Source organism: Onychostoma macrolepis, chromosome 21 (genome assembly GCF_012432095.1).
Source record: "Onychostoma macrolepis isolate SWU-2019 chromosome 21, ASM1243209v1, whole genome shotgun sequence".
NCBI classification, from domain to species: Eukaryota; Metazoa; Chordata; class Actinopteri; order Cypriniformes; family Cyprinidae; genus Onychostoma; species Onychostoma macrolepis.
In genome coordinates this window covers 13,392,428-13,404,709 of record NC_081175.1, presented here as the reverse complement: position 1 = coordinate 13,404,709, position 12,282 = coordinate 13,392,428, and the positions used below count along the sequence as shown (strand labels likewise).

The 12,282-nt window shown below is 39.2% G+C and overlaps 2 protein-coding genes across 3 annotated transcripts in view; one reads left to right on the top strand and one right to left on the bottom strand.

Annotated features, from left to right (window-relative positions):
- LOC131528438 (high choriolytic enzyme 1-like) overlaps window positions 1-3,604 on the bottom strand; it is a 16,995-nt gene extending 13,391 nt beyond the window's left edge. Inside the window, exon 1 of one of the 2 annotated variants that reach the window (XM_058757547.1) lies at window positions 103-3,604. The gene's annotated coding sequence lies outside the window, so the exon portion shown is untranslated. The remainder of the gene's footprint in view (window positions 1-102) is intronic. The other variant, XM_058757550.1, reaches the window with a different exon arrangement.
- esrra (estrogen-related receptor alpha) overlaps window positions 1-12,282 on the top strand; it is a 12,896-nt gene extending 614 nt beyond the window's left edge. The window contains 7 exon segments of the mRNA XM_058757544.1: window positions 3,651-3,917; window positions 3,920-4,048; window positions 4,717-4,833; window positions 4,954-5,067; window positions 5,242-5,409; window positions 7,024-7,293; window positions 9,130-12,282. Coding sequence (XP_058613527.1) covers window positions 3,651-3,917; window positions 3,920-4,048; window positions 4,717-4,833; window positions 4,954-5,067; window positions 5,242-5,409; window positions 7,024-7,293; window positions 9,130-9,383 — 1,319 coding nt within the window. The 3' untranslated portion in view covers window positions 9,384-12,282.

Here is a 12,282-nt window from a genome sequence, read left to right as displayed (position 1 = left end):
TGGCGTGTTCTTATAAATGGGGAGCAACACAAAGTTAAACACACAAATGACTTTTACAATGTATCAAACATTACAGAAAGGGAAACAAGAATTCAAACTTACGAATTCAAACAAGCATCAATCCGGATGTATTTAGGCGGTGTAGCTTTGCAGGGTACTATAGGAAGTGTTTGATTTGGTTGATAAAGTTGTAAAATAGCGCACTGAATATTATTATTTTCACATTTACATTAGCTATGTCCGACTCATGAACGATTTGTTATTTTGAGGCATCTTTTAAGTGAACTGACTGACTCGGTTCGAGCGGTTCTCGAGTGTACAGCTCCGACTCTTTGAACAGAGAACCGTTATGTCCGATTCGTAATGAGCAGTGAACCGAGTGATCTGAGAATAAGAGAATTTGAAGTGAAGAAGATTTGACTGATGGGTCGAAAAATAAGATGCTTTTATAGCAGAAATATTACAAATGAAACGTACTGTAAATATATTCACGATTTGGTTGTATAACAGTTAAATCAACACGCAATCAAGCGATTTGGTTTGAATCTAAATAGCATTTTATCAAAACGTGCCAAAACGCAGATGTAAATGAACGTTACGTTTATCATGGCTGCAACAAACTTAACTCGGGCATATGAACTACAATAAGCTCCCTTATTAATCAAACTGAAACAGCAGTATGTGCAAATGTATTTACTGGAGGATTTTAGAGCATAAAATATGCCACGCCGGGATGATAGGGACCACGTGATTACGCATAACGTCATGACGCAAGAAAGCCGCTAAATCGTTTTGAGCCGGTTCTTTGGAACGAATTGTTCGAAAGAACCGACTCACGGACTTCGATCACCACATCAAATTTTAAACAAGCTCACCGGTTAAAGTCCTTCATTTCTATGTATAATGAACCGATGTCGCACATCGGTGAGGTTCACGTGAACCCCTGCGGGAGAGACGCACGTGTGTGACGACGGTCGTTTGCACCGCATGATCAGTTTGATCCTTTTCCTTTGTAATCTGTCATTTACATGTGTTTGAACAGGAACGTTCCTCCATCATCCGGTTCCTTCATTTGATGAGGGATTTAGAGATCTCAGCTTGTCCTCACAATGAGCGATTGAATCATTTACCTCCTGCGAACCGGCGCAGCGGCGCGTGCCCTCACTTTAGCCACGTGGTCATTATTAGCTTCACTGAAGTACTCAAAGCATTGTAAAACAATATCTGAACAGGCCAAAACTAAAGAGTGAGAACAAGTGACTTGTAAACTCCACAGTTGTTGCTGTGGGTTTGTTTTAACTGAGAAACAGTTCTCACAAATGTTCCATATTGATCATATAAGCAGTCTTTTCTGTTGGTATGGGGAGAATAGGTTAAAGTCAAAGTTCGGGTGTTATGTAAGTGTGGCAGAATGAAAGTACAGTGGACTTGAAGGCATTGGGGCACAGTTACATTTTGCACACCCACCAAAGTTGCAACACATCACACATAACCAGGTGAAAGGGGAATAGTGTGTGTGTGTGTGTGTGTGTGTGTGTGTGTGATGTCCACCAAGGACAAATGAAGGAGGAAATGTAGTTTTTAACCATAATACGAGTGGCAGACAATGTATAATCATGATGACTCAGTAAATGTGCAATAACCTATATATAGTTCATACAATATAGGACTCGTATTTCAGTCAGGAAGCTCACAAACCCAGTATTGCTCCAGTAATCATGAGGAGCAGATGTCATTGCTGGTTGTGTTACCTACTTGGCGGTCGTTCTGCAACTTGGGTAATTTTTATGTTAATGCGCTAGAACATTTCTCTTTCTCGCAAAATGCTTAAAATGGCAAAATCAGCAAATGTAAGAAATGGCATGATAGGTCAGTTTGTCCCTGAGGGGGGTTTATGGACTGTGGGTACCGTGGAGCGGTTCAGAGTCTGTAGGGCATCACTTGTGGAGGTATAATTATAGGATTGGTTCTCTCTCCTGGATTAATGACCCTAATCTGGTGTGGGCGGAGGCCATGCCACTGGGATTATGGACAGATTTGTGAGGAATTCTGTCATGTACATATGTGTGTTCTGCTCTCTAGGAGAACCCTTGTAATATATCTTCAGTTTGAATTGCTGTATGTGTTGCGTGTAGAGCTTGTAGCAATACGTCAAGGTAATTTATTAATGCTGAACCCATGTATTCATACCTGATACTACCAGTAGAACGAAATCTCAAGATATTTTTAAGATTAACAATTAGAGCTGCTGTTGTGTGAGCGTGTCAAGCACTTTCTTACAATGTCCTCTCTCTTGGGTACTGCTGGGAACTTTGATTAATTGGTTTGTTCGGAGGTTTCAATGGGGAAAAACAAAGGAAACGGCTCACAGACATCCTAACACTGCTTAAGAAAAAGAGGGGACATATAGGTGCTTGTTCATTGAATGCTGTCTGCTTGCTCAGCATGCACCTGCATGTTAACTGAATGGAAAGAAGAGCAAGGATTACTGAAAAATAAACTATTGCAGGGAAAATCATTTGTAATTTATTGCTGCTTAAAAATTCTTGTTTAATGGAGACTCATGCTGCATTTACACTGTAAGGCCTATTGCACATATTCAATATTGAGGCATACATTGTTTTTTTGGTTTTTTGTTCCGCCTGTTTACATTCTCTTAAGACAAACCGATTGTGTTTGCATTGTGACCTGCCAAGATGCACTAGGCTTGGATTGAATTCGTTTTTTTAGTAGTAGTCCTCATAAATAATAAAAATGATCTTTTCCATTAAGAGGTGATATGTAAACCTAAACTGAGTTTTTGACTTGTGCCAGAATTGTTTGAGTGTAAAACATATTTTAAAAGAATGTCCAGTTTTAAATGATATTAGACAACATTTTTACTCTGAAAATATATTAAAATACATTTTTAAAAAGGCCTCTCCTGGAAGAATTTTATATCATTGATTAAATTGAAATATTCTAAATGACTTTTATCAGTACTATTGTGGTTACTTGTATGTTTTTGTATAGTGATTCCTTTATAAGAAAATGTCATTGTTGCTGATATGGTGCCAAAACATACACATTTGACACATGTTCTCTAACCTTATTAAAGGTGTTTGTTTTGTTGAATTTTTAAATGTAATAAACAAATTCAGTTAGAAGAACTATTTGTTCAAAACAGACAATATTGTGTCTAAAATGTAACTCACTTAAAATTATTTTCTTGTTTGATGAACTATCATATAAAATCAACATCACATTTGCAATTGTGCTGAAATTTGGGGGGGAAAGCACTGTTTCTGGTGTGATATTGCCTAACTACATCATATTTTATTACATTTATTAAACACATTTTTTTATCATTTTCCCCCTTTAATTTTTTGTTAATTTTTCTTGGCATTTTTCCTTCAAGCCCCTGGTTGTTCTGTGACATTATAGATGCATGACTTCGCCTTCAATCTGCTGATTAACCCTCAGGATTCACAAGTAGTTATTCCCATGCATTCATTTTAATGTATTGTAAATGGTCGGATACCAGATATGTATTCGATTTAAAACGGGATTTAGAAAGTGAATCAGATGTTGAAACATCCAGTCTTGACCTTGAAGGTGATGATGATTATGGTGAAATAAAAACTGAAAGGGTCCCTCTTTTTCCTCCACAGGTATCATGTCTTCCAGAGAGCGACGCTCCGACCTGTACATAAAGGCTGAACCCAGCAGTCCCGATGGAGGCGGCGGTGGTGTCGGCGGCGGTGGGAGGACCAGCCCGGGAGGAGCGTCCTCAGACTCCTCTCAGAGTGGAGGAGGGGGATCCAGAGGAGAAGGCACTGGCCGCTACTCCCCGCCCCCTTACACGCCTGCGTTACGTTGCCATTTTAAGGAGGAGGGTGCGGATGGAGCCGAGGAGGGCTCTACCGGTAGCGGAGGAGGCGCTGCAAGTATGCGCTAAGCACGCTTCCCAAAAGGCTGTGCCTGGTGTGTGGAGATGTGGCGTCTGGCTACCACTATGGAGTGGCTTCCTGTGAAGCCTGTAAGGCTTTCTTCAAAAGAACCATACAGGGTGAGCATATCATGCTGTGTAACAGATTCACTTGTCGTTACAGATAACTTGTAAGCAAGCCAAGCCCGCTAGTTGTGTGAATCAGTGTTTCCTGTCCCCTAAGAGCCACCGCTGCATCAGCCTCTTGACAGAACAAACCACATTTATCCAGAATTGAATGCGAGGAGATTTAAAAATTGCATACCTTTAAATAATACCAAGAAAACATGTTTTTCTGTTGTGCACAAATTATTGGATGCGCACAAATAAACGTATAGCATGACAACTACAATCCGATTTGAAAACAAATGTCTCCTCTGAGCTGATTCCTTTTAATGAATTACTCAGAAAGATTCACAAGTTATCATTTTGAATCATTCTAAAGAATCCTTCACTGAACTGAATGTAGTTGCTGAACAACAAGCCTTTACTGTGAGTTATGTCTCACTCAAAATTAAGCAAGAGCTGTTTGTTTTTAAAAACTGAGTATCATTACTGATTAGTTGTTCACATGTAAAATAAAATATTTTAATAAAATAATACAATAAAAGTATAGCTTTTTGTATTAATTATTGTTAATTGTTTACAAATAAAACAATATTTATAATAAATAAGTAAATTTTTTTGTATGCAGCAGGGAGCTAAACTACTCTGAACATTTGTATGACATCCTAACCTCCATCCAACAGGTAATATTGAGTACAGTTGTCCTGCCTCCAATGAATGTGAGATCACCAAGCGCCGCAGGAAGGCTTGTCAGGCGTGTCGCTTCACCAAGTGCCTCAAAGTAGGCATGCTCAAAGAAGGTAAGGTGGCACCTGGCCAGCACAACCAATCCTCTCTCTTACGATAACTAAGTACCTCAGTGTACGGTGTGATCCACAGGCAGTGCCAAAATCCTAATCCTCTTTCTGTGTTTGGTGTAGGTGTCCGCCTGGACCGAGTCAGAGGTGGACGGCAGAAATATAAAAGACGCCCAGAGGTGGAGAATGCTACGTACCAGAGTGCGCCGATACCTTTAAGGAAGGAAGGAGAGAAGGGTAATAATAAAAAATATATAATAAAAAAAATCTATATTTATTTATTTAGAATTTAAAATTGATGTGTAATTTAATTTATTTATTTTAAACAAACTCATTTTATGGCCTGCAATTACTGCTGCATGAACATGACTTGATTATTCAGCTGAGTAATGTTGAGTTTGTTTCTCTCAGGCTCATCCAGCATCATTGTCTCTCATCTGCTGGTGGCGGAGCCAGAAAAGCTGTTTGCTATGCCAGACCCCTTGCAGCCTGACACGGCCCAGCGCACGCTCACCACTCTCTGTGACCTGGCCGACCGGGAACTAGTTGTCATCATCGGCTGGGCCAAGCACATTCCTGGTAAGAGCGAGAAGAGGAACAGCAAGACGGTTGGCAAGGAGACCGTGTCAGTGAAGCTATTCTGGTGTCGAGCTAACGGTTACTCACTCCTGTTACTTAACTTAAGCTACCACATAGTTCTGCCTGTCTCTGTCTGATTCATATTGCACTTGAAACTAGAAAGTAATTTCTCGATCTGGTAAGCTCTTATTTGGTTGGCTGACTAAGGGCACAAAGGGGTTTATATCAGTTTGCCTGAAAACATAGTGTGGATCTCAATCAGCTCCTTAGTTCAGTAGTCAGGGCACTGATCAGGGAGGCTATCTCAATCGCAAAAACCTTCCAGTGGCTCTGAAACTTTAACTCTCTACGAAGCACCATGAAAACCAGGGAGCATCAATGGTCACCATGTTGTAAATATTGTAAAAACAACTAGTAAATATTGCTGAATTCATATAGAGTTTATATGTTCTGCTTTATGTAGTGGCAAAGGCCGCTTTTAATCTGTGCAAAAAAGTAGTAGACATCCTCTTCTTGAAATATCCTCTTTTAATTTGTGGTAAAAGTTATTCATTATGTTTACTTATGCAAATGGTTTATCTACTTACACTTTTTACTGGGAAGTGTTACTTACTAGCCAAGTTACACTAATATACTTGGTGGTTGGTAGGAAAGCACATCAAATGCTAATGTACCAATAACAGGCTAATATTTCAGGAGGCTATGAAAAAGCCAGCTAGAAAACAGTTAGCAGCTTTTTAGTCACTGATATTTTCACATTTCTGCACTGCCTGAAAGTGCTGATCAATCACAGCTGTCTGTAGAGAACAGGTGCCTAAAGAAAGATTATAATTGAAGCGAACTGGAGCAGGTGAGTTAGAGCTCCAGTCAGAGCGTGGAAGACTTTTCTCCTAATTGCTGTCCGAGCTCAGTCTTGGAAGGAGCGATTTCAACCGCTTTTGTCAGTCTCTGGCTATTTTCAAGACCTCCAAATTTAGAGCACTATTGTGAGTGTCCACCGTGTCTAGGTACTCAACAACAACTCTTATCCCGCTCTCTGCACTCCACATACACTAGATGCTTTTCAGTCTCCGTAGGAGGGGAGGATTGTGGGATTAACAGTGCTGACAGAGTCAAAAAGTTGAGAAATCTTCAACATTATGCAAATGAGTGATGAAAAATGGTGACATCTGTCATAAACATTTCGAAGTCTACCGACAGTGCTGGAGTTTCGCATCGTTACATATTACTACATTGAATGAAATTTAATAAATTAATTAATATAAAAATACAATATTAAAACATTATAACAGTATTAATTAATATCACGTAGCCCGTCTCAATTAAGCTTCAGTTTTTTCAAATCAATTATTCAGTAAACCGTGTTAACTGGTTTTCTCTTTTTCATGTCTTTTTTTTTAAATGTTTTATTAACAATACTGACATAACAGACTGTGGCAGGTCTTTTAGGGTTATATTTCAATACTTTGTCAACCATATGATTTTTGACCAACCTTTTGCATTCATTTAAGACGAGCCATCTGTGTTTGTGTATTTTGAGCATGTTTTCTTCTGCACCAGTGGACGTGTGGCGTGAACCTCTCTTTTTTTTTTTTTTTTTTCTCCCTCATCCAGGCTTTCTCTCACTGTCATTGGCTGACCAGATGTCCGTGCTGCAGTCTGTGTGGCTGGAGGTGTTGGTGTTGGGGGTGGCGTACCGTTCTCTCGGCTGTGAGGACGAGGTGGTGTTTGCTGAGGACTTTGTGCTGGATGAGGAGATGTCTCGTGTGGCCGGTCTGACCGAACTCAACGCCGCCATCAGCCAGCTCGCTCGGCGTTTCAGAGCCCTGCAGCTGGACCGTGAGGAGTTCGTCATGCTCAAGGCCATCGCGCTCACCAACTCAGGTGCACTTCCTGTCAAGGTTTTCCTATTAATGACTCATTCATTCCGCAGTCTATTTCTGTTCCCTGACCAACCGGTTACCTTCTGATCACAACCTGCATGACCCGACTGAGTCAGCCAGTAATTGAGACCAGACCGTATTCTGTTTTCTGTTGTAAACGTACCTGCCTTGTCACCGTCTGCTTGTACGAATTCATCCCCCACCCGGAAGAACCTATGAAACTTTTGATTACTGTAAATATTAAATTCAACCCCCGTATCTGCTTCGCCCACAGAATCTGTATTTGTTATGCAAATACTGGGAGTCCCATGCTTTGAATCTTGAACACACCCAAGACCTCTTCCTTACACCTCACATATCTGTGTACATGCTAAACATTAACCCCCACCAACACAACTATTCATGGGGCAGTGACCTTCGTCACACGTGGCAAGCGTTAATTAGAGAAAGAGACTGATATGTTTTGGATTTCTTGAATTGTTGTTACACAACTGCATTTGTAACTGTTCCTTGCAGTAATCCTCATAAAGCTGCAGCCACATTGGACTAGGAGCATGCAGAATTTACTTTGGGCATCACAACAAACAGGATGTCACGGACTAGGGATAATACATTCAAAATGTAAATATTTACACTAGCGTTCTCAAAACGTTTGGGGTCTGGTAAATTTTAAGGATGCTGTGAATTGAACAAAAGTGACAGTACTGTTTTCAACATTGATAATAATAATAAATATTTCTTGAGCACTAAATCAGCATATTAGAAGAATTACGTGACACTGAATACTGCAGTAATGGCTGCTGACAATTCAGCTTTTCATCACAGGAATGAGTAACATTTTAAAATACATTATAAAAAAAGAAAAAAAAAAGTTACTTGCAATCCTGAAGCTGTGTTCTTTGAATTCAGCCATGAGGTAAATCTGTGAAGTTTTAGGTCGTCTGTTGGTCAAATGTGTTCACTTTAAGCCAGTTCATGTCACCAAATGTGAATTTTATTTTTTTTCTCACAGGTTTACGTCTACATACTTTTATGCAGATTTTGGTATAATGCGTAAAATAGCTGGGTGGAAATGCAAAAATACAAAAAATGTCCTAAATGCACATAAAAAATCTCGCTCACTTGAGGTGGATAAATGTTTTTATTTAAGTTAGAATGTCTGCGCATAAACACATTTACTGGATAAATTCACATGACTAAATAATTTGCTTGAAGAATGGTCCGACACGCTATCATCCCAGACATAAAGCAATTGCAACTTGAAGTTCATCAGAGGGTTTTGTCTGCACTCTCTAAGCCACATGTAATTCAGTATTTTCAATTAAAGTGGCTTCAATAGTTAAAATTTAAAAAAAAATTATTATGTGCCTGTTTTCTCAGAAGTAACGTTTTTGTTCTCCTGAATACTTGAGATGAAATCGTTTGTTTTATTTGCAAATTCTTATGATCTTTCACATAAATTAGCAACTTTGCAAGAGTAATGCATTGGTTTTATTGGGCCTGTTTACACTTGGTCCCTTCATGCGTTTTTTCTGATCGGATATCTAATTTGTTAAAACAGTTCCACTTACACTTGGCCACATAAATGTATCTCCGCAAAATGGATATAAATCAGATCTTCAATTCCCGTGCTATATGCAAATTTACGTTCACGTCAATGAAAGCAACTGATATGCGCAGCATTTTATTCACCGTCAGCTAATTTCAAGATGAAAGATCGCAGCATTTCGGAGAGCATTTGGTCTTTTCACGATCGGATCAGAGAAAATGTATAAAGTGACCAGTTGTAAACAGGTCCGTTTAGATACAAGGGTCTAATCTTCTTCTCCTCTTTCAGACTCAGTGTACATTGAGGACATGGAGGCCGTGCAGAAGTTACGGGACCTGCTGCATCAGGCTCTGCTGGAGCTGGAGGTCCAGCGACGCCCTGACGACCCTCAGCGCGCAGGACGTCTCCTCCTCACCCTGCCCCTCCTCAGGCAGACTGCCGGCCGGGCCCTCACCACCTTCTACAGCATCAAAACCCGCGGCGGCGTGCCTATGCACAAACTCTTCCTGGAGATGCTGGAGGCCATGATGGACTCACCCTAGAGAAGAGACGACGACGAAGGATGACGGATGAAGAAAACGAGCAAATCGTTGACCCGGAGTCTTTTCGTGTGCGCAAGGGCTACAAAAGCCAAAAGAAAACACTTTTTGGGGTTCAATATGAAGAAGACGCTTTGTGTAGCTGTCCGCCGGTACTGATCTTTCACATCCAATGCTCCTCCTTCACTTGATTTCAATGGGTACAACGTCAACACAGACTAGGGTTAGATACACTTAATATTTATATCAGTGTTAGAGAAACCGTGTAATTCATTCTGTCACTTCACGGCCATCCTGATAAGTGTTTCTAGGAGCTAACCATTACTGTAAACTCAGAGAAATTCACGTGCCAAGGGCGCCTACTGAGACTGCAGCAATATGAACTCTTCCCTGAATCACGCGATTCAGCGATATCTCCTTCTTTAACAATGGTAGGCCATCTAAACAAACTATCACTACAGTTATAACAGAGTAAGCTTTCTTTTTCTCCTTAAACCAGTGCAAAAAAGGCACTTGTGTAAAGTTAATAACGTCTTTTATAATGCACTCGCCATACTACAAGTGCTATTTAACTTTGTCCCGCTAGCTTTTTGTGGAATATGCAACACCTAGGTGAAGATGTACAGGAGGAAATACAGCTCAAGACAAACATATTTCAGTTTACTGGTACTGCAGATATACTGCAACAACATATTATGTAAAGCAATATGAAAGATTTCATAACTCATTTGTTGTCAGCCGTTTTTAAAAACAAGAGGCTGCCATGCCACGTTCTGCTTCTAAACGAAATTTAGTAGAGGTGTAGGCGCATAGCAAAGTCAGATTTTTTGATTGTAGTAAATTTTAATAATCCATGCCGTCCTTTGTATATTAGCCAGTTGTTTAAAAAAAATAAATATGGATTATGTGAATGGGAGATTATAGGTACTATAAATGCTGAACTGAATCAACAGTGCGTCAAAATCAGGGTAAACGGGGAGTTTTTTCCTCCTGTAGGACACTACTGTAGTTTGATTTTTGCTGTAATAGTTTTTCAGACGGCGTGGGACCCTCTGATATCGTCCTCGATTCTTCAGATGACACTGGCCTGCTTGTGAGTAATTAGTTTGGAAAGACGATTTTTAGTCGTTCAGAAGAAAGATCATATTCTGTATTGTAATCTTTCATTTGTGCACGGACGCAGCCGGACAGTCGCAGGTTCATTCTGTGATATTCAAACTGAAAGCCTCTGTGGTGCAGAGCAACATTAAATGCAAATTGGAAAGCCTCACGATTTGGGCTGATCCCAAGCCTTCGCTTCGAGACTCTTCGTTTGGTTGTTTTAGGATGTGTTTGCGTGATCTCCTCATAGTTGTTTGTTTTGCAGACGCTCGTCTGGTATTATATGCAATCATACACCGTTCAGAGTGCTACAACTCCTCTACCTTTTATTTATTCTACACGTGTGAAAACAGGAGGAAGAAAAGCCAGTTGCCATTTTGGCCTCTTTACCAATTTAAGTACTAAAAATGAAAACCACTGTTGTACAGAGTTAGAGCTCGGAGGTGACGCCACATCTTCAGGGTGATTTTCACTGTATACTGTTCGCGGCAATGATTGTATGCGCGCTCTAAAAGGGGTTCGCTGCAGAGGGAAAGAATCTTCCAAGGTTGATATTTATAATATTTTCAGCTCAACATTAGGTTTTTTTTAGTCCAGGATACTGAGGGGACGTGTTGTGATTCATACGAGTTTCTGTTGCTCATTTTGTGCTCATGGCATGAGTTTAGGTTTTGGTTTTTCCATATAGACTATGAAGCTTGGCCTCAGGTTTGGTATTGAAATAAAGCAATTCATTTGGGAGATTGTTATGAAATGTCTGTTTTGTATTGAATTGTTTTTTAGATTTATCTTTTTGTGATTAAAGTACTAACTTTAAGACATATGAAAGCCAGTGGACGTTATATTCCTGTGTTCATTTTCGCTCAAAATAGAATTGCAGATTATAGGCACTAAACTGCAAAACTTTCTCTCTTTTTTCGTAAAATTATGCCCGTTTGGCTGTTAAGGGAATTTTGGGATATTTCGATAAACTCGGTTTAATTTTTTCAATTCAATCTATATGCATTTATCAAAACTGAAGAATGCTTTTTTCAGTATGTTTATTTTTATTTTTTTATTTTATACACAGGAAGTTAATGTCTCTCCTAAGTGGTTATTGGGATGTCATGGACTGTGTACATAGCCATGAATGAGTGGGTCCATTCAAAGACAGCTGTAAAATATGTCAATGTTTGTGTCAATAATAACTCTAATATAACGATGATATTACAGTAGTGTTTTCATAATGGTAAGCATTATATAAAGCCATTTTGTCTGTCAGACTTAGAACATAACATATGATTGAGAGATAAATTAAATTCATGGCTAGGTGTTTTTTGTGTGTCTGTGTATATTTATGTAAATGAGCAATACCAGAATTTACCAAAATGTTTCTTTTCACATTTTTTCTGTATATTGATATACTGTAAATCAAACCTCAACAGTAACACTAGTGATAACAGTCAATAGTAATAATAAGAACTACAGTAAAGAACAAATCAATATTTGTATTCCAAAATGTTGTATTTAAAAGATTAAAATCTATTTTTTACTCAATTTGCGGATGTTTATTAATATTATTGTTCTGGTATTTGTGTGGGTTGAAGTCAAATGATTGTAAATGTCTGTGCTTTTTTTGCTTTCCTTTTTGTAAAGCTCAGTGGTTCTGCAGTAGTAACTATTTCAACACTTTGTTCATATTGAATCACTGTGAAGAGAAAGCAAACACTAAAACACCACAGGAAAATAGAGGTATTTTAAAATATTGTCAGTGTCAATGTGTTTTGTAATAAATTAACACGCGTCATCACTTGTCATTGGA